The 21,765-nt window shown below is 45.3% G+C and overlaps 1 protein-coding gene across 1 annotated transcript in view; it reads left to right on the top strand.

Annotated features, from left to right (window-relative positions):
- The window catches only part of PLS3 (plastin 3), a 254,813-nt gene that overhangs the window by 106,706 nt on the left and 126,342 nt on the right, over positions 1-21,765 (top strand). The window contains exon 3 of the mRNA XM_082264386.1: positions 2,283-2,368. Coding sequence (XP_082120512.1) covers positions 2,302-2,368 — 67 coding nt within the window. The 5' untranslated portion in view covers positions 2,283-2,301. The remainder of the gene's footprint in view (positions 1-2,282; positions 2,369-21,765) is intronic.

The following is a 21,765-nucleotide window of genomic DNA, read 5'->3' on the forward strand; positions in this document are numbered from 1 at the left end:
TCCTGAAGGTATCTTTCTGGTGGCTATTTCTTCTGCAGTAGGGTGTCGGGGCTGGCAGCTTTGTCTTGTTCACCTTACTTGGTGGTTCAGAGAGAAAGTGGTGCTTTGTCTTTGTTCATTCCTTCCTAAGGTTGTTTTTGGTTTCCTTCTGCAAGAAGACATGGTGTTGCCTTCCCTGTGTCTTAAGCCTAGTCATCCTAAGGAGATTGCCCTGCATTCTGTGGATATGGTTTTGGCCTTCAGGGTATACCTGGCGGCAACCGAGTCGTTTTCGGAGATCAGACTATTTGTCCTCACAGATGGACCTTGCAAGGGTTGGCCGCGTCTGCCGTGACTGTTTCCCAATGGATCCGGTAGACAGTGGTGCAGGCTTATTCAATCAAGGGTCAGGTTCTTCTTTCCCTGTTAAGGCATTCTACATGGGCGCTTAGTGCCTCCTGGGCCTTCCGCCATCAAGCGTCAGTGATGCAAGTTTGTGAGGCAGTCAATGGTCGTCTGTAAAAATTTTGTGAAAATTGTGCACAAAGTGGATGTGCTGGGATCTGTGGATGATGCTTGGCCGCAAGGTTTTGCAGGCTGCTCTTTTGAGGACTAGTCCCCTGAGGGTGTTTGTTTCATGTGAGCTCCAGTTGTTACTGGTTGAACTCCATGTTACCTGGTTGGCTAGGTTTAGCCTTTGAGAATTTTTTTTTTCTGCTGTTTTTTTTTTTTTCCCCACCCCTCATGTTTGACACTGCTTTGGGACGTCCCAATGGTCAAGAAGATTCTGGAGCGGTGTCGGTCAATGAACGAAACAGAAAATTTGGATTTTTGTCGTCTTGCCGTAAAATCCTTTTTTCTTATGTTCATTGTCAGACGGCCTACCACCCCTCCTATTGAGTTGTTAGATTTCTTCTTGCACTGCTTGCAACGAAACTGAGTGGCTATAGCAGGAAGTGGGAGTATATCCCCTGGGACTGCCCCATAGGTGTGGTAAAGCTTTTTCCTGCCTAGTGTTCTACTCCTGTAGTGGGTAGCATAACTCGATGGTCAAGAAGATTCTGGAGCTGTGTCCATCAATGAACATCAGAGAAAAAGATTTTACGGTAAGACAACTTCAATTTCCTGAAAGCACATGACCAGGAGAATAAAAGGAAGGTGCTACATGCTTTTAAGGCCCTGCAATATTTGTGCAAATGTATATAAAATGAATATTTTTTTGCTAAAAATACACAAATCATTATTGGCAGATAAACACCGCAAAAAACTCATGCTTAATATAAAAGCTTAACCTGTATTGAATTATTAATAAAATAACAAATATTTGTAACATTTAAATTGCGCCTTTTTGCAAAATCAGTCAAATCGAACATACACAAGAATGCAAATATCCAAAGTTGTCAAATCTGGAGGTTTTTGTTTTCATTTTTTCACTATACAGCTTTCAGTGTTTGTAAAAAATAAATTAATAAACCCTAAACTGTAGATTTTCTGAAACTACATGACCAGTATAAGGTGCTACTGCTTGCTTCTGAAGTCCAATCCACATTCGGATCATGCTCCAGTGGCTGACAGGCGGGTGAGGAAGCAATGCCTTTTTTTTTATCTGCATTTCAAAAAAGACACTCCCTGCATGTAGCAAGCTTTGGAGACAGCAGGTGTGAAGGTAAGGTAGAGTTAGAGCTGGCAGAGGGGGCATTTTAGATGACCGCAAGGGCAGGTGGTGGGGTGGGATTTACTGAACTATAGGTTTATTATCACTGAAGTGACCATGAGCTTATAGCAGAGGAGGAATGCAGGTCCATAGGGCGCAAAGGACCTGGTCACCTGGAAGCTGTATTGTAGGTCTGTATGCCGTACGGACCTGCCAGCGAAACCATTAAACTGAAGGGACTGTAGTCAGAACTTCAGATAAAATGGCGCTCATAGCATGCCATAGGCAAAACTTAAGTATAACCGTGCCCATATAATGCCACAGGGTCTTGGTGGCTAATCCACAACAGTTTATCAGCAGGTGACATTACAGGTCAAATTGGGACCTGTGGCTCCCTGTCTTGATACGTTTGGGAAGCTGGGTGAAATAAGGACACTTCCTTTTCCTTTTTGAAGCTTTGAAATCGTATAAAGAAATTTGATTAAATGTGTTTTTTTTTTTTTTTTTTTTTTTTTTTTAACTCAATTTTCAAGTGCTATATAACATTAAAGCCTGAAGTGCATTTAAAATCTTGCTTGAAGCACTGTAATGCTATTTTCAATCAATGTGGGCAGTTAAGAGTGTTAATATTTTGTTTTTATCTTTTTAGGATTCAGCTGCCACGGACAATGGCAAACACAACACAGATCTGCAAAGATGAGCTGGAAGATCTAAGAGCGGCCTTTGCTAAAGTTGGTGAGTAATTTGTTTTTTTTTTAAACTTTGTGTGCTGATGTCTTCAAGAGTTGTATTTTCTGGTACAAAAATAATTCATTATTATCATGTAGCTCTTGGGGTTTGGAAGAAACATCTTCACATAAGAATAAATTCTGGAACGGTATGAAAAATGGAGACTGTTGTTGTTTTGATTACTCAATCTAAAACTTCATTCCTCATGCTTTTATTTTTACACTTTAATCTGCTAAAGTGACGAGTTTCAAGGACTTATTTACTCTCATGTGTCCTAGACAGTGATGTTGTGTCTGAAAATGTCTGTTGTGTAAATTTTTCTTTCTTCATTGACGGATAAAGCTCCTGGTATTCATAACCATTGGGTTATACTGCCCCCTACAGGAGTAGGACACTAGAGTCTGGCTACACCCATGGGCAGTCCCGGGGGGTATACTCCCTCTCTCTGCTATAGCCAGGAGTAAGGACCTAGATCCTTGCTGGGATCTCTGGTCCTGGCAACATTTTTTTTCGATAGGGAATTTTTTTCCTCCTGGATTTTTTTCCTGTGAGATCTACAATCAACTGCCAGACAGGGCGACAGGCTGGATAACTAGATCCAGTGGTCACTCCAGTCTGGCCAGGAAGCGAGCGCAAACCTCCAGCTCTGCGCTAGGTCGACCGTGACCTAGCCCCACTGGACAAGGGCTGGCTTGGAGGTAAACGCCTTGCGAGGTCGCATACAACCGGGTCTCTGCCTGAGTCACAGCGTTCCTCCTGGCCAACAGCCACCCATTTAGTTGGAGAGGGGTTCTGTCTGGAGCGGTGCCCGCCTGGTTCTTGGTATGGTGGGTAGCTGGAGGGTTTTGGGATGGACATAGGCCCCTCCTTGGGATGGTCAGACCCCCGGGTTCCCCTCCTTCCCACAGGCACCCCCTTGCAGAGTCCCTCATCCTGCCCCCCCTTCCACATACACTGGGGCTGTTTGGGGGGTCTGGCCACTTTCCAAGGGTGGGGGCAGGGCGCTGACTGGTGATGGGGGCCAGGGGGGGTTCGCCACCGGTGACCAGACAATCGACTGTGCAAGGGGGGTTTTACCTGGCAGGGGCTCCTGCCAAGGCCCCTGGCCTGGCTGGATCTTTCCTTGAGGCCTGGTCTCCCAATCCTTGGTCCCTGTATGCCTTGTGGTGCCTCCATTTTGTTGTAGCCTGTGTTCTATACATGGCGGCCATATTTGTGTAGTCTGGCGGCCATTTTGCTGTGGTTTGCCACTGAATATGGCAGGGGTCATGACAGTGGAGCCCTGTGGGCAGCTATTTCTGAAAATGGGATTTTTGACTTACCGTAAAATCAATTTCTGTGATGTTCATTGACCGACACAGCACCCACCCCTCTGGAGTTAATGTTTTCCTGACACTGCTGGTTACAAAACTGAGTCTCTATAGCAGAGAGAGGGAGTATACCCTCTGGGACTGCCTATGGGTGTAGCCAGAATTGTTTTCTGCCTAGTGTCATACTCCTGTAGGGGGCAGTATAACCCAATGGTAATGAATACCGGGAGCTTTGTCAGTCGAACATCAGAAATGGATTTTACGGTAATTAAAAAATCTAATTTTTCCTTTTGGGTAGTTGGCAGAGCACCTATGCAACAGCTTGCTATATCTATCTATCTATCTATCTATCTATCTATCTATCTATCTATCTATCTATCTATCTATCTATCTATCTATCTATCTATCTATCTATCTATCTATCTATCTATCTATCTATCTATCTATCTATCTATCTATCTATCTATCTATCTATCTATCTATCTATCTATCTATCTATCTATCGCAAAAACATCTTATGTTTTCTGTTGGCAAGCAAAGTGTAAGTCCTTCATTTGGTCTTCTGGTGCATCTCTGCTGCACCGATTGACTAAAATCTTTGGTATACATGCAGTACTATTTCACTGCCAGCATATCTGGATGTAGATCAATATTTTGCATGTGGACCTTGGATGGACAGTATGGATGCCCATGTGGGAGCCACAGACTAGTGTCTACAGATGACTCATGGCTAGACAAGTGTGAAGCTGTGGGACCCTGGATTTGAGTTCAGATCTAAAAGTAATTATCTCTTTTGGGTGCTATGCAAAGTAAAGTTTTACACTCTCCTTCCTTTGCCTAGCTAGCAGAATTCTATTTTAAGCATGTCTCTGTAAATCTTCCCTATTCTCTGAGTCACATAACAATCCAGTAATTTCCTGTGTGTCAATTCAACTAAGTAGTCAAAATATTGCTGTAGCACAGTGTTTTTTTTTTGCATAGAAAATTAATTTACTGCACACATTATTCAGGCTGCCTTCATTGTCCTGAAAGGGCGTGTGTAATGAGAGAGGAACACAGTATAAATGGAACCACATGCACACTGTTTTCTTGCTCTGTGGCATTGCAGGAACTGACTCAAGGAATAAAGAACACGAAGTATCTGTCATATCGTGGCACTGAGAAATCTGGGATTGAATATACTTGTGGAGTTTATTGAACTTGGCAGAACATTAACAAAATGGTTCTAGCAGACGTTTTGCTGGAAGTTTAGGGTTATCCATCCTTGGTATAATCTTTCCTTATTAGATAGTGGAAAGTGTCTTGCTTTTTTTTTTTTTTTTTGTCCTTCTACTTTAATTTGTCTGTTTTCAGAACTCAAAAGAACATCTCTAGCCAAACCCTTTTCTTTGAGCCTTGGATTGAGATGAAAACCGAATCCCAGCATTTTGTTTTGTGTCATTGGGGGTTTCTTCTCACTACTTTTCTGATAACATTTTTAGTGTGACAAGAAGTGAGGGGAAGTATATGATAGGATGAGGGTAAGCTAAAACCTCCCATAGCTTTTTCAGATTTTTTTTAGTAAGCATACAGTCTAAGAGAGCTATGACTTGCATAAATGGTCATTACATCTTGGGATTTTCCACATCGGACTCATTAGAAGCAAGGTGAATAGTGAGAGGAGTAATCCAATACCAGGAAATGCAAACCGTATAATGACAAACAAGTAAAAAAATGCTGAATATAATAGATCAGTTGTAATAGGCGGAGACTCTCTCTGACTGCAGCCCAATTTTTGGAAGTCCCAAAGGATGTAGGCGTTGGGTAGGGGGGTTATATTAAGTGTAGGACTAGGGATGTCTGACCAAAAGATAAATATTGCAATATTTCAAATAAGAAAAGAGAGGGGTAGAAAGAAGGTTGAGTAGGTAGACTGAGAAAATAGGGAACGGGAATTCCAAAAATGAGAAGGAAGGAAAATAAGCACTTGGGAGGATCTCGCAAAGATCTCGAAAGGGCTTTAATGGGGAAACTGGCTTAGCAAGGGACCAAGGTCAGGTCCTGTCCTGCTAAAAGGCGTTTACCCCTCATCTGTGTAAATGAACTGTTACCAATAAAACCGAGTCTTATTAATAAGGACCTGGACCTAATATTTTGAGTCCCGTTTACCAGACCTTAGTCGGACTTAGTGTCCTTTCTATGGTCCATGTATAATAAAAGAAAGAGGGGGAAGGCAACCCACCTCATGTGATGCATCCGGACAGCTGCAAAGCAAGGACGCCTACCACAACCCTCCTCATGTGAGAGGAGGGGGAAAGTTGGTTTAGGTGGCTACAGGTAAGCCCAGTCGGAACCAGGTGAGTGCTCTGTTTCTTGACTGTTTGGGACTAATACCAGCATTAAGCAATCCTTGGTAAGTGCCCATATGTTCCCTCAGCGGGACCTGTAGCCAAAAAAAAAAAAAAAAAAAAATTTTTTACTGTGAACAGGAAGAGTGATCTGGTAGTGGTTTCCTCTTCTCCTGTGAATTCCCTAGATGGGATATTAAGCTAGAGCCATGCTTCCCGTGGGGGAGCATGTAGCCGGCTTACTATGAGCAGGAAGAGCGACCTGGTGGTGGTCTCCTCTTCCCCTGCGAAATCCCCAGATGGGCGAAATCCCCAGATGGGATATTAAGCTAGCTGATAAGGTCTCAGGTTTAGTATAAACACTTTCTCCCTCTGGGAGCATGTAGCCGACTTACTATGAGCAGGAAGAGCGATCTGGTGTTGGTTTTCTCTTCCCTTGCGAAATCCCCAGGTGGGATATTAAGCTGGCTGGTAAAGAGGCCTCAGGTTTAATGTGAGTCTCCCCTTCCATGTGTTCAGGAGGATAGTAAGCAAACCTGGGGCCGTGGTAATCCTAGGGAGCTCAGCAGCAGATCCCTAATTACACCAAAGACTGCAGCTGGACCTTTGCCAAAAAAGCTTCCTGACTAAATCAGAAAGTGCTGTGAGCTTTTTTAACTCTGAGAAGGGTGTGGCACTGTATGGACTTTTTCGGTGTGTATGCAGTCGGGCAGATCCGTGCACTACATGGAGAAGATAAATCTGAAAGTAATCTAACAACGAGGGTTGTATTGTGTTTATCCAGCCTTAGAATTCTTATAGGCTACTGCTACCACTAAGCAAGCTACTCATTCCTAAGGGATTAAAAACAGACTTGGCTTTGGTGTGTAAGGCTACATCTACACTGCCAAAAGTCATGTGATTGGCAGTGCGATTTACAGTGCGACCTGGATACGCCTTTTTTTGTATGCAATTTTTTGATCTAATATTGCAGTTTCTGACTAGAGGTCGTGTCAGGCTGGTGCAGTCACCTTTTATTGGTAAGAGTCGCTGCAGTCTTATGTCGCACAGGACCAGGGAAGGTCGCATGACAAGTCGCACCAGTAGAACAAAACTTAAGGGGTGGGACCCCTAGTGTTTGAACTACTACCCATCCCGGGTCGAACTAGATGCATTACTGTCTGCAACTCTAGTTGATAAATTATTAAGTACAAAAGTCTCTGTACAAACAGCTATATATATATGGTGGTTTGTCCAGTCTCTTAAGGGGCTGATTGTCTTCAAATTTATGTCCAGCCCTTCATGCGAAGAGACTGAAGTAATTGATCTCCAGACCTGTGCTCGTTAAGATCTCACACGCAAAAAAAAAAAAAAAAAAAAACTTGACTTTTTGCATGGTTTGGTGGCTTCTTACAAATACACAATGCAGAAGCTCATTGGTGTCTTTGAAGTGTTTTGTGGTCGACTATCAAAAACACGCAACCTTGGTTGTCTGTCTTTTTGTCTGTCTAGTTCGACTATATGGTATCTTGTCTACTAAAAATGCTCCACATGGAAAATTGGGGATGTCTGCGGTTAAAACCTATTACACCTTTTTCCTTCAGCATTTCAGAAATGCACTACATTGTTGGTAGCAACATTTCTGTTGGTTACTTGGTGGTAACCTGACTATTAAGTCAGAAATGCACAAGGGCCAGAGTCAGGTCTACTATAACTGCACTGGTGCTAACAAAAAGGAGCGACTTTAAAGCGATTGTTGGTAACCTCGGCGACACAGCTGTACCAGGTTACTATTCAGAAATACGTAACCGTAGGTTTGGAAGTGGCATTTCAAAGTATCATTTCGGACAATACATAAACTCTGGAGGTTTATGGTAACATTTCAGTCACACGGCTATACCATGTGACCATTTAGAAATGCACGGCATAAGACACAATATTGCAAATTTTGTTGTAACTTTTGTTGCCTGCCTGGTACATGCCTATACCATGTTACCATGCAAATCGCACACCATTCAAATATGGATAGTCAAGCTGTACCTGGTTGCTAATCAGATATTTTCAACTTTGTTGTTAACAATGTTTTGCCACCATATGATTACATCCGGTGGCCAAGTATAAACGCACAACAGGGACATGGCTAGTGTCCTGGGTGCCCTGTTGACTATCAAAAAATCCACGACATGGATGTATAGTGGTGTTCGGACATATAACTATACCTTATTGTTCCTTAGAAATGAGAAAACTTAAAAGTTTGTATTCCTTCTGGTGTGTTGGTTATATGAAGGTACCTGGTCAGGTATCAGCAATACGCAACATGGTAGTTGGTGTCCCTTCTGCCCTTATATGGACTTATGAAGTTAATGTTGTGTCCTGCCTGAGCTAGTCTATCTAGCGGCGCCTCAGATATACGCATGCATGTCTACATCCTTTTTTCTCTGGGGTAGTGCGTCAGTAACGCACAATCGGTAATCTTCTATACGTGTGATATTATTTGTACATATATCACCTTTTGTCACAGACCTTATATCCCCAGGGAAATGGAAGGCTCAAACTTTGACGGCAGAAACTTCAGATACCACAAGACACAGTCCCTTTCTTATTAGGTCATACCAGAGGTCTTCCTCTGCTTAAAAGCCTGGTAAGGTCATAAGACCCTAAAAGAGGGATAAAATATCCTCCTCTGGCCTTTAGGAACTCTGTGCATGGGAGTTTATCACTTCAGCCAGAAGGGTAAGGACGTGGTAGTCTAAAGAGTCAGTGTCAGAACCTGTCTGACCCGTATGCCCTACACTGTAGTTTTACGTCTTGGGATGTATCCCTCCTGGGTACCCTACGGTATTGAAAGGGCTCAGCTCCTTTCCGCTTAATTGCGGACAGATCTATAAGGAGTTAGTTTATAGCCTGATATCTACAATAGGGCCAAAATATTAATTTATCTAGCTCCTGTCTGCTTATGCTGGACAAGATCTATAAGGTTGAACCTATAGAAGAGGTTCCCTTTTTACGTTATGGTCCTCAAAACTAGCTTCCTGTAACTGTCACTTCAGCCAGAAGTGTAGGAGATTCATAAGATCTTTCTGGTAAAAGATCTTTTACGTTTTATCTTCCCAGATAGAAGTATTCGCAGGCCAGATCCCTTAGACCTGCCCAAGGTAACCTCTTCCTTACAGGAAGAAAGTAGGATTTTACCATCCTTGGGTGGTAACCCTAAGAATGCAAGATAAATGAAATCTCACGGATTAGATGTGAGGAGCCGCCTCCTCAATTATGGAGGATCAGGGGATTTGGGAGATCCAATCATCCGCTGATCCTCTACCCTGGACCAATAGGACTGCGGGCCTAAAAGCTTTCAGTCCCTGGGTGGTTTGGATAGGCCATTAACATGGCTTATGAAGTTTCAGGTTCTCTGGCATTAGCATGCTAAAAGCACACTCGACAAGAAGCCCTAAAAACATCCTGGGCCGAAAAACCTGGAGCATCTGGAGAACAGATCTGGTTCTCCTGAGTTAAGGTTTAGAAAGAGTATATAGAGTACCACTTGAGGGACAGGTCTGAGACTGCTGACCTCACACCCAGCAGCAGCCTCGAGACTTTTGGATGTCTATACAAGGAAGCCTTTATACAGGTAAATTAACATGACTAAAATTCTACATTCACTTATAATCTTAAGGGAAGATTGCTATTAACCGCTTCTCCTTAGGTGACCATCATATTAAAGTGGTTAAATCTTTTATGTGGTTTAATATCTTTTTCAGCTAGCAGATCCATGTAAAAACTATCATTTATTGATTTTGAGCTTGAGAGGATGTGGCACCCCTTGCAGGCTGTGGCACCCCCTCCTCCAGATGGTCCAGAGTCATCTCTGACTGAGGCCGGGCGCGACATTATCTCACATCCGACCCCGGAAGTGGTAAACACTGCTGTGTTTTCGGCTGGAGTGCCTGAGATCGTGTTTTTTTTTTTTTTTCCTCCCGGCTTTCCGGCCTAGAGGAGGGATGTGGGGACCTAAAGACCCCCCCATCTCTCCATAAAGAGGACCTGTCATGCCCTATTACTTTTTACAAGGAATGTTTACATTGTAATAGGAATAAAACTGAACAAAAAAAGGTAAAGTGTGGGAAAAAAAAAACTTTTTAAATAGGCCTGGTGTGGAAGTTCTGTCTAATTTCACGCTTATGTTTACAGCCTGGCCAAGTTGCATTACTTTTCATTTACAGGCGATTAAGAGGATATTCATAAAAATATAATGCTGCTTCTATATTGTGTGTGTTTTACATACGATACAATAGGGTATTCTTTAACCATATGTGATCATTTACCATTTTGAGTCAAACTATGAATGATTAATGTAACAAGCTTTCATGGAAGGGTGAGTAAGTAGACAGCTGATGAGTCGGCCTGCAGGTTACACTTTCCAGAAAGACGTGTTTTTGCTGAGAAACCCATTTTCTGGGCCAGTGAATCCTTCCCTGGAAAATACATTGCCACTGTTTTTGCAATATATATTTTCATTATGGTGATGTGTTCTATGTGTTTCTGAACAAGCACAGCAAACCATGTCACTGACCTATAAAAATTGAAGCAAATAACGTATGTCATTACTCAGACACAAATTTCTGTTTCTACATTTTTTCTTTTTTTTTCTAATTCCCTTTAAAAGTTCTGTATGTGGGGCTAATGTGTGTAAGTTTTTGCTGTACCCTGCTGCCCTTCTTTGCGCCTCTCTTCTTGCCATAGGCTATCATAGAGATGCTCAAAGTACGTACCTAATGAAGAAAAGAACCCAGGTTCTTCATGCAACCACGAGAAAATGCTACCAAGGTCACCTTTAATTTTTTTTTTTTTTTTTGGGGGGGAGGTAGAAAACCAGGTGACCTTAATGCAACCTTTTTCTTTACCAATGTAAAGGGCAACTCCTCTCCCCACATTGCCAGCAGCATAATCTCCCCTTTCCTCTATTACCTAGCTACTCAATTCAGTCACCTACAGGGAGGTGAAATGCCTAGGATTTCCAAATATGGGTAATGTGACTTGCTTCTCTTGTCCCATGTGGCACTTTACACTTTATGCACCTTTCCACTCACCTGAAGCAGGCCATTCATGGATAGAAATTTGGCTGTCCCCTGCTGAACTGGCCGAATTTCAATCCATGTATGAACAGGACGGTTGTGCAGAAGTTATTCTACTGATTGACTTCTGTACAATCAGCATATTGAGTTTTTTCCCGATTGATCACTGCTGTCGGGTATAGGCTACAGCACTGAGCAGTTTATTCTGATGGCCGGGAAATCGCTACACTGCCAGAATACAAAAACTCGACAGGAAGGATTTCCCCATCCACCTCAAATGTTTGGAATCGGGTCGTTCACTGGTTGAATGAAAAAAAGAATAATGTATGGGCTGTCTAACACATAAGATACTAAAAGAATTAAGGTGACCCTTTTACTGTACCCTGGTTAGTAAATGGTTGCCCTAAATGCCAATTGACATTGTCGAGCTAACATTGGAGTGTATGCATGTAGACAGGAAGTTGCTACAAAGAGGGGCAACAAAGTAGGAAAAAGAGTAATTTATATATGTGTGTGTGTCAGTGGTTGGCCCTCTTGGCACCTTTCGGTCTGACATTCTTCTGTCAGAATACAGTAGTCGCACCAGGTAATTACCCATCCACGCAGTTAAGCATGGATAAGGGGAACCTGTTGGATTTCTTTCCTTCAGTCCACAGGCCAAACCAAAGAAATATACAGATAAATGGCCAGCTTAAAGTGATTTTAAATCTTTACATTTCTTTTTAACTAACATGTTATGCTTACCTGCTCTGTGCAATGGTTATGAACAGAGCAACCACAATCCTCCTCTTTTTGGGTCCCTGGCTGGAACTATCTGCTCCTCTCCCCTGACAAGTGCCCCTGTATCAAGCTGCTTGCTATGGGGCACACGTGTGGGCTCGCTCCCGAGCTGGCTTTGTGTGTGCATTGGCTTAGCCCCACCTCCTGCTCCCTCCTCACTGGCTGTGATTTACAGCAGCAGGAGCCAATGGTTCCAGCTGCGGCCTTTCTGCCCAATGAGGAAAGACAGCCAAGAGAGCCGCTGCTCTCATTCCCATTTCTGGAGCAAGATTGGGCTCAGGTAAGTATAAGAGGGGCTGGGAGAGAGCAGCATACTGTTTTTTTTTTTTTTTTTATTTTATCTTAATGCAGAGAATGCATTGAATGCTTTAAAATCCACTTTTAGCCTTTCCATCTACTTTAAGGTTTCTTTTCTTTTAATTTAATATCACGCCCGGCCTGTTTTGTATTGCTTTGCTTTTGGCGCTTAGGTTAAAGCAGATATCCAGCTTTTCTTTTTTTTGGGTAGAGTAGGGAAAGATGAGAACCTCCTAAAGGGGTTTTTTTCTTTGTGTGTTTGGTTGGGAATATTTTCCACTGCTCCTTGTATCAGTCACTGAACAAAAGTAGTAAAATCTCAATGGACACTGAGATGGCAACATAAACCTAAAAGAGGCTCTAATCCTTCCCCACACTATCCAAAATAAAATAGTTTTTATTTCTGGATTACAGTTTGAAAGTTTTTTTTTTTTTTTAATTTACATCGTGTCTTCGTGACAAAACAGTGAGCTAAGGGAATTTTTACTAATGGAGCCAGACCGTAATTAATATTTGAATGAGGGTCAACCCTTCCCCATGCTATCCAAAACTTAAAGTTTGACTTTTTTCCCATTTTGGACCCTTGTAGGATCATTGGATTAAACTGTAGATTTCTAACCCTTGCTTTGTAACTATTCCTAGTTCATTGTGAGTGCCTTTATATGGTAGAATCATTTTCCCCTTCTTGCATCCTGTGGTTCAGGCTATTTCAAGTTCTTAGGAAAACAGTCATAACTTGGCTTCCTCTAATCTACCACCTGCAACTGGATTGCAGAGTCCACACAATATAGTTTTCATTTAAACTGCAGGTCTTTGGCATGCTATCCTTCAGGCTGTTTTGACTTTTCGTATTTAACCCTGTTAGCCCATCCACATTAGGTAGCTGAGATCCTCGGGGCTGTCATCAAAGTATGATGTGATGAAAACGTGCCGGTGTGACCAGATTTCTCATGTAGAGAGAAGGAAAATGTTTTTCCAGACAAGGCACATGTGTTTGCATTCAAGAGGGGACACGAGTCACCTGACATAACCCCCTTTCCTTTAAGGCTTTCTGTGTTCTTGAGTGGGTTAGGGTTACAGAGTATTGTAATGTAGTGTAAACATTCCTGTACATTTTCAGTCTGCAGAGCTGCTTCAGTCTGGTCTGCTAGCTAGATCATCAGACATAGGAACGCTGTGAAAACATTTTATGGGGTGATTTCAGAGGCTTCAAATTCCTAGTCATGTGAGCTGTACCTGCCAAAGGCTAAAATCTTTCCTGTAAACTCTGGTCTCTATAACTTTCACTATTTTCTGGATTGGGTGGGGGGGGGGGGGGGGAGGTAATTGCTCTGATTGGTTTCAAAATAATCTACCCAAACCTGAAATTTTAATTATATGAAGGTTTTACTGTGAAGTATGTCTGGGCAAGTAAAAACAAAATATCAGTACATCTCAACACATGCAGCAATTTTTTTAATGAGGTGACATGGCGAAATGTGCATGTACAGAAAAATACCTGCTACATCTGCCAAAAATAATTGTAACACCATGCTTTTTCCACTGTGAGCTCCCAAGCAGTATTAGCAGTTTTTTTCCCATTTCTCCTCTGCTGGACTACAGAACATGGGGGTGTTCTGGGGATGAGGAGAGGCGCTTGGTGGGTTTTGTAGCCTAGCAGGGGAGAAATTGGGGAGGGCTGATGACACTGCAGCAGAGGCTGCGTTGTCAGCTCACTACAAGGAGACAGGAGCTTACTAGATAACAGGCAACATCAACTGGCATTTTCTGTGCTTGTCTGTACTCTCTTGCTTCCTTCTTAATGTCAAGTGTAACAAAAATAGGAAAATCTTATTATCTTGCAATGACGATTGCACAACTAACATAGACAAGAAGAATGTAGGTACAGAGTTTTAGGCTCCATGTACACGGGACGCTGGAAATGGACGTTTAGGAGCAGTTGGGCGTTTTTTTCAGAAGTCCCTGAACGCAGCTCCATGTTATCTTATCTGTCCATGTACACATGGTAGTTTACAGTCATTTGCAGGCAGTTGCGTTCAGGGACTTTTTTTAGAACGCAATTATATTGCGTTTGAACGTGTGTTTCCCGACGTTTCAAACGCAGAAACGCGGCCGAACGTGACTAAACGTGACTGAACGTGATGAACCTACGTTCAGCCACGTTATACGTTTTTTTTCTTCCATTCAAAATCAATGGTTCCCTATGGGAGCCTATTGATTTGAATGGAAGTCGCACCGCAAGTCGGATCCGACTTGCGGCGCGACCTGCACTGTGAGAATCTTGAGGGGGAACTCCACGCCAAAAATGGGGAAAAAAAACTGCGTGGGGTTCCCCCCCAGGTTCCAAACCAGGCCCTTTGGGTCCGGCATGGAATTTGAGGGTAGCCCCACGCCGAAAAAACGGCGTGGGGTCCCCCCCAAAATCCATACCAGACCCTTATCCGAGCATGCAGCCCGGCAGGCCAGGAAAGGGGAGGGGACGAGCGAGCGGCCCCACCCCCCCTGGACCACACCAGGCCACATGCCCTCAACATGGGGGGGTGTTGGTGCTTTGGGGCAGGGGGAGCTCTGCACCCCCCACCTCAAAGCACCTTGCCTCCATGTTGATGAGGACAAGGGCCTCATCCCCACAACCCTGGCCGGTGGTTGTGGGGGTCTGCGGGCAGGGGGCTGATCGGAATCTGGAAGCCCCCTTTAACAAGGGGGCCCCCCAGATCCCGGACCCCCTCCCTGTGTGAATGGGTATTGAGGTACACTGTACCCCTACCCATTCACCCCATAAAAGATAGTGTATGTAAATAATGACAGGAGACGTTTTGGAAAGTTTATTAAAAATCTTCATCCGGCTCTTCGGGGTCTTCTCCTCTCCGGGGGTCTTCTGCTCTTTTGCTGTCCGCCCTTCTGCTGTCCTCTCTTCTTGTCTTCTCCTCTCCGGGGGTCTTCTGCTGTCTTCTCTCCGTGGGGTCTTCTGCTCTTTTGCTGTCCGCCCTTCTGCTGTCCTCTCCTCTCCGGGGGTCTTCTGCTGTCTTCTCTCCGTGGGGTCTCCTGCTCTTTTGCTGTCCGCCCTTCTGATGTCCTCTCTTCTTGTCTTCTCCTCTCCGGTCTTCTGCTCTTGTGCTGTCGGCTGTCGGCTCTCCTTCTTCCTCCGGTCCTCCTCCGACGACGTCTTCAGCGATTATGCCGGCCTCTGGTCTCTGCAGCTTATTATATAGCCATTAGGGGCGTGGCCGCCAGATGACGTCATCGGGAGACCACGCCCCTTGTGTCACATGTGACGTCACATGTGACACAAGGGGCGTGGTCTCCCGATGACGTCATCTGGCGGCCACGCCCCTAATGGCTATATAATAAGCTGCAGAGACCAGAGGCCGGCATAATCGCTGAAGACGTCGTCGGAGGAGGACCGGAGGAAGAAGGAGAGCCGACAGCCGACAGCCGACAGCACAAGAGCAGAAGACCGGAGAGGAGAAGACAAGAAGAGAGGACATCAGAAGGGTGGACAGCAAAAGAGCAGGAGACCCCACGGAGAGAAGACAGCAGAAGACCCCCGGAGAGGAGAGGACAGCAGAAGGGCGGACAGCAAAAGAGCAGAAGATCCCACGGAGAGAAGACAGCAGAAGACCCCCGGAGAGGAGAGGACAGCAGAAGGGCGGACAGCAAAAGAGCAGAAGACCCCACGGAGAGAAGACAGCAGAAGACCCCCGGAGAGGAGAAGACAAGAAGAGAGGACAGCAGAAGGGCGGACAGCAAAAGAGCAGAAGACCCCCGGAGAGGAGAAGACCCCAAAGAGCCGGATGAAGATTTTTAATAAACTTTCCAAAACGTCTCCTGTCATTATTTACATACACTATCTTTTATGGGGTGAATGGGTAGGGGTACAGTGTACCTCAATACCCATTCACACAGGGAGGGGGTCCGGGATCTGGGGGGCCCCCTTGTTAAAGGGGGCTTCAGATTCCGATCAGCCCCCTGCCCGCAGACCCCCACAACCACCGGCCAGGGTTGTGGGGATGAGGCCCTTGTCCTCATCAACGTGGGGGCAGGGTGCTTTGAGGTGGGGGGTGCAGAGCTCCCCCTGCCCCAAAGCACCAACACCCCCCCATGTTGAGGGCATGTGGCCTGGTGTGGTCCAGGGGGGGTGGGGCCGCTCGCTCGTCCCCTCCCCTTTCCTGGCCTGCCGGGCTGCATGCTCGGATAAGGGTCTGGTATGGATTTTGGGGGGGACCCCACGCCGTTTTTTCGGCGTGGGGCTACCCTCAAATTCCATACTGGACCCGAAGGGCCCGGTTTGGAACCTGGGGGGGGAACCCCACGCAATTTTTTCCCCATTTTTGGGTGGAGTTCCCCCTCAAGATTCTCACAGTGCAGGTCGCGCCGCAAGTCGGAACATCCTGATCTGACTTGCGGTGCGCCTTCCATTCAAATCAATAGGCTCCCATAGGGAGCCATTGATTTTGAATGGAGGCAGAAAAACGCTGCTAAAAGCAACGTGGCCAAACGTGCAATAACGCAAATGGAAAAAGCTACTGAAAGCACGTTTAACAGCTGCTTTTTCCCAGCGTCAGAAATAGCTTTGCAGGACGTTTTTTCTAACGTCCCGTGTACATGGAGCCTTAACCACTAGAATTCCAAAGAGATGTGGGAAATATCAGTTTTGGGTATATCGGGCCATTTATTGTAGAAGGTGGCCAAGCAAAGTACTGTAAAACATTTGGATGTATATTGTCAGCTCTTTTTTAATCATCAATAGGTCAATAAAGGATAAATATATCAAGGCACTGAGTGTTCTTTTTCAAGGAGTGAAAGATTGTATGATTGCCCTAAGAATTCATAAACAAAGATCTAGCATTTTCAAGAACTCCCAGTCTTAAGTTTCTCAAAATCTGGGATCCCTGTGTAGCACCCTCCTAGGTAGGTGCTAGGCAGGTAAAACGTAGTTGCTCTATCTGCTTATCAGGGGAGCCTGATCAGTAGTTAGGCCTGCTGGGTGTGCTCGATGTGTGATTCATGTGGGCTGAGGGAGTGTCCCCACTGTATCCAGTGAGGAGGCTTGTTGGACAGTGGAGGAAACCTGGCCAATGATATACAGGCTTTTGTTCTGTCTCAGTGGGTTTGCACGGAGGTGCATCCTGGGATAGGGTATAAAAGCCAGGAGCACGTGTGGCAGGGGGTCTTTGGGCGGGAAGCCCAGTCCCAGAAGGAGGGTGATGGCTTTCTTCTAAAAGTGTGGAAGGTGGTCACAGTCAGTCTAGTGGACCAACAAAGTGTGGCTGAATTCAAGAGGTCCAGTGGAAGCTGACTGAGGAGGTGAAGGCAGAGCAACTCTGGAAAAACCGTGTCCATGAGTACAGGGGAGCTTGCCAATGGGTCTGCCCAGAAAGGGGACCACTCCAGTGGCTGGAGTCAGCACACAGGCAGTGAAAATAAAGGGGGTGCCAAGTTATTAACCCTGGGGAGTATATTAAAGCGAGAACAGTTAATCTAACTTCACTTCAGTGGCAAGGGGAAGCAGTGGCCTTGCCGCATTCTACAGTCAGTTGTCCTCAGGATTTGTGCATAGTTAACGGTGGAAGTATCCCAGTTCTAAATAAAACACAAAAAAACACATCCCCTAGACTGATCATTGACTGAGCCAAGGACTGTTTTTGATGTTCATCTGCTTTCTGTTGCTAGGGGTAACCCAGGGGAACCCAAGAAGTGTAATTATCAGTGGCTCTCTAGGGGGTAGTGCTACACTTGGATCGAGTATTCCTTTCCTTTTTTGCACCCTATCAGTTTTGGCTGTTTATAATGGACATCTAAGATGCTCCTGAGTCCATGTTACCTCCTGTCCCTTCTCCCCCCTTGCTTTCTCCCCCTTCCTCTAATGCCCTCCCTGGCTGCATCCATGCTAGGAAAGCCAGTCTTGAGGGAACCTGTTGCCCTACATAGCCAGGATTTGGAAAGGGCCCTGACATTTTACCTGACTGTATTCTACACAATTTTTGTTCTGTTCAACGACCTATTATATATTTGATACTCTGTGAAAGTTTCTCAGCTCCTGCGTGGGGGAAATTGGAGCTTATGTCCTGCTTTCAAATAACTAGATAATTGAAGGGGAAAAAATATCAAGGCAATGCAGTACCATAAGGTAGACATTAGAGTAAATTCACTTTTGCGGATGTTTAGGTGAATTCCAGGAACTGAGCTTTTTTTGGAAAATAAAATGAAGACATACGGAGTTAAGTCCAAAGAGGTGAATGTATATGGTGAGACCCTATTATCCTTTAGTAAAGGGTATCAGTACCCTAATAGAGGCTAGGCGCTGTATTTCAATATCTATACAGAGAGGCGAATGACGCCTCCTGGGTTTAGCTCTATATCTGACTGCTTTATAGTACTCCTGAAAGACTGCTATCACTAGTTTCAGGAGAAAGATGCAGATACTTCTGAGCTCTGCAACATGAACAGGAGAGTCACTGCATCAGCTATCCCTATCTCTTCTTGCCCAGTCACAGAAGCCTTGGTATTATGTGAACACATTGACAAAATACAAAGGCTTCTGCTAATGGGCAGCAGAGGAGTGGGGCAGGCATAGCTGCTGTCTCTCCCGCTTGCTATGGGGGCACTGGTGCATGCTCACTCCTCGGTCTATGCGTTCATAAGGCCTCGTGCACACTGGACTTTTTTGGAGCTGCTGTTAGCAGCGTCAGACGTTTTTTTTTTTTTTTTTGCAGCTGCAGAACGCCCATCCATGTTGTTCTATGGCTTCATGCACACATAGAGCTTTTAGGAGCTCCAAGTGGCATAGGCGTTTTACAGCTCCAAAAAAATCCCAGGAACTGTGCGTTCTGGAGCTGCAGCGTCAAGCTGTAAAAACGTCTGATGCTGCTAAAGGCTGAATAACGTTGCAGGGGGGGGGGCTCTGCACCCCCCACCTCAAAGCACCTTGCCCCCATGTTGATGAGGACAAGGGCCTCATCCCCACAACCCTGGCTGGTGGTTGTGGGGGTCTGCGGGCAGGGGGCTCATCGGAATCTGGAAGCCCCTTTTAACAAGGGGGCCCCCCAGATCCTGGACCCCCTCCCTATGTGAATGGGTATGGGGTACACTGTACCCCTACCCATTCACCCCATAAAAGGCAGTGTGTGTAAAAAAGGCAGTGTGGTCTTCTTCTTCCTCCGGTCCTCCTCCGCTGTCACCGGTGATTATGCCGCTCTCCGGTCTCTGCAGCTTGTTATATAGCCATTAGAGGTGGGGCCTCTCGGTGAGGCCCCGCCCCTTATGCCACCGACAATGCCGGTGACATAAGGGGGCGTGGCCTACAGGTGACGTCACCGGGAGGCCTCGCCCCTAATGACTATATAATAAGCTGCAGAGACCGGCATAATCACCAGTGACGGCGTCGGAGGAGGACCGGAGGAAGAAGACCAGAGGAGGCAAAAGGGCAGGAGGGCGGAGAAGAGCAGATGATTTTTAATAAACTTTTTAAAACGTCTCTTGTCGTTATTTACACACACTGCCTTTTATGGGGTGAATGGGTAGGGGTACAGTGTACCCCATACCCATTCACATATGGAGGGGTCCGGAATCTGGGGGGCCCCCTTGTTAAAGGGGGCTTCCAGATTCCGATGAGCCCCCTGCCCGCAGACCCCCACAACCACCAGCCAGGGTTGTGGGATGAGGCCCTTGTCCTCATCAACATGGGGGCAAGGTGCTTTGAGGTGGGGGGGGGGTGCAGAGCCCCCCCCCTGCCCCAAAGCACCCACACCCCCCCATGTTGAGGGCGTGTGGCCTGGTATGGTCCAGGGGGGGTGGGGCCGCTCGCTTGTCCCCTCCCCTTTCCTGGCCTGCCGGGCTGCATGCTCGGATAAGGGTCTGGTATGGATTTTGGGGGGGACCCCATGCCGTTTTTATCGGCGTGGGGCTACCCTCAAATTCCATACCAGACCCGAAGGGCCTGGTTTGGAACCTGGGGGGGAACCCCACGCCGTTTTTTTCCCCATTTTGGCGTGGAGTTCCCCCTCAAGATTCTCACAGCGCAAGTCGCATCATCCTGATCCGACTTGCAGTGCGACTTCCATTCAAATCAATAGGCTCACATAGGGAACCATTGATTTTGAATGGAGGCAGAAAAAACGCTGCTGAAAGCTACGTGGCCAAACGTGCAATAACGCGAATGGAAAAAGCTACTGAAAGCATGTTTTTACAGCTGCTTTTTCCCGGCGTCAAGAAACTGCTTTGGAGCACGTTTTTATGACGCCCTGTGTGCATGGAGCCTAAGTCACAGAGCCGTAGCACAGCCCGCCCCTGCTCTCTTCATTGGCTCACTGGCTGTAATTGACAGTAGCGGGAGCCAGTCTCTGCCAATGAGGAGAGAGACCTAGGACAGCTGAGGCTGTTACACATTGCTGGATTCAGAAGAGGCTCAGATGAGTGTTAAGCGGTAGGGATGGATGGGGGGGCTGGCAGTACATAGTTTTTTTTTTTTACTTTTTTAAGCATAGAATGTCTGAAGGTAAAAAACCTCAAACCTTTACAACCATTTTAACTCATAGCGAGTCTTCACTTTTTACAAATTTAGAATACATATATAAGAGCTGTGTTACCTGCCAAAGTAGTAATATTTCTGTCCATCCAGTCTTGGTACACAGCCTATACTAGCCATGAGATCTATACTGAAGTTAGACAATACAGCTAAGTCACCTCTGCTCGCTCCACTTAGCATGTTTGTGCAGCACAGACAAATGGCCACCTCTCCCTATTCCAGTCTACGCGGTTTCCGAAGTCCGATTCAAGTACTTAGACTAGTTGCAGTTAAAAAAAAAAAAGCATTGATGAAGACGTGCTGCAGTCATTGGTTAGTGGTGTCTTAAGCAGAACTGTGTATGTGTGTAGTATGTGCGTGTGCTTATATATATATATATATATATATATATATATATATATATATATATATATATATATATATATATATATATATATATATATATATATATATATATATATATATATATATATATATATATATAATATATATATATTTTTTTTTTTTATCATGTCTAGCATTCCAAGTAATGTTTGTGTAAATTTTTTTTCTTTTCTTGAAATCTACTACTACTTTTCAGTTTTCCCCTGACAATGCCTTTATCTGCCGCTTAAGCCAGAAGGAAGGTGCCATCTTTGCTTATTGATAATCCAAAGTCCGCATCTATTTCTTGGACTGGGATACTGGATCAGGAATAACACAATCTCCTAAATCCCAGTGCCTGTGTAACGTGAGCATTACCTACCCCGTGAGAATTACCTACCCTCGTCACTTCCGGCCAGAAACAGCTGAGCAGCGCGCATGCTCAGAGCCCCGGATACCTAATGGAAGAACTGAGGAGCTTACTAGTGCGCATGCGCACTAGTATGAAACGATCACGGTGTACCGTGAAAAAAACCTACCGACGCGGCGCTTACATAAAACAGCTGTGCAGAAATACGAGTAATCTCCGCTCCTGTGCCTGTCACTTCCCTGCTCTCGGCAAGTAAATATAAAAGCGGCTCTCGGCTCCATGATTTATGTTCTCATACAGCCGCCGGCGCTTTTATATTTACTATCTGAGAGCAGGGAAGTGACAGGGACAGGAGCGGAGATGACTCGTATTTCAGCA

This window comes from Pelophylax lessonae (assembly GCF_965119305.1).
Source record: "Pelophylax lessonae genome assembly, chromosome: 7".
In the NCBI taxonomy this organism is placed as follows: Eukaryota; Metazoa; Chordata; class Amphibia; order Anura; family Ranidae; genus Pelophylax; species Pelophylax lessonae.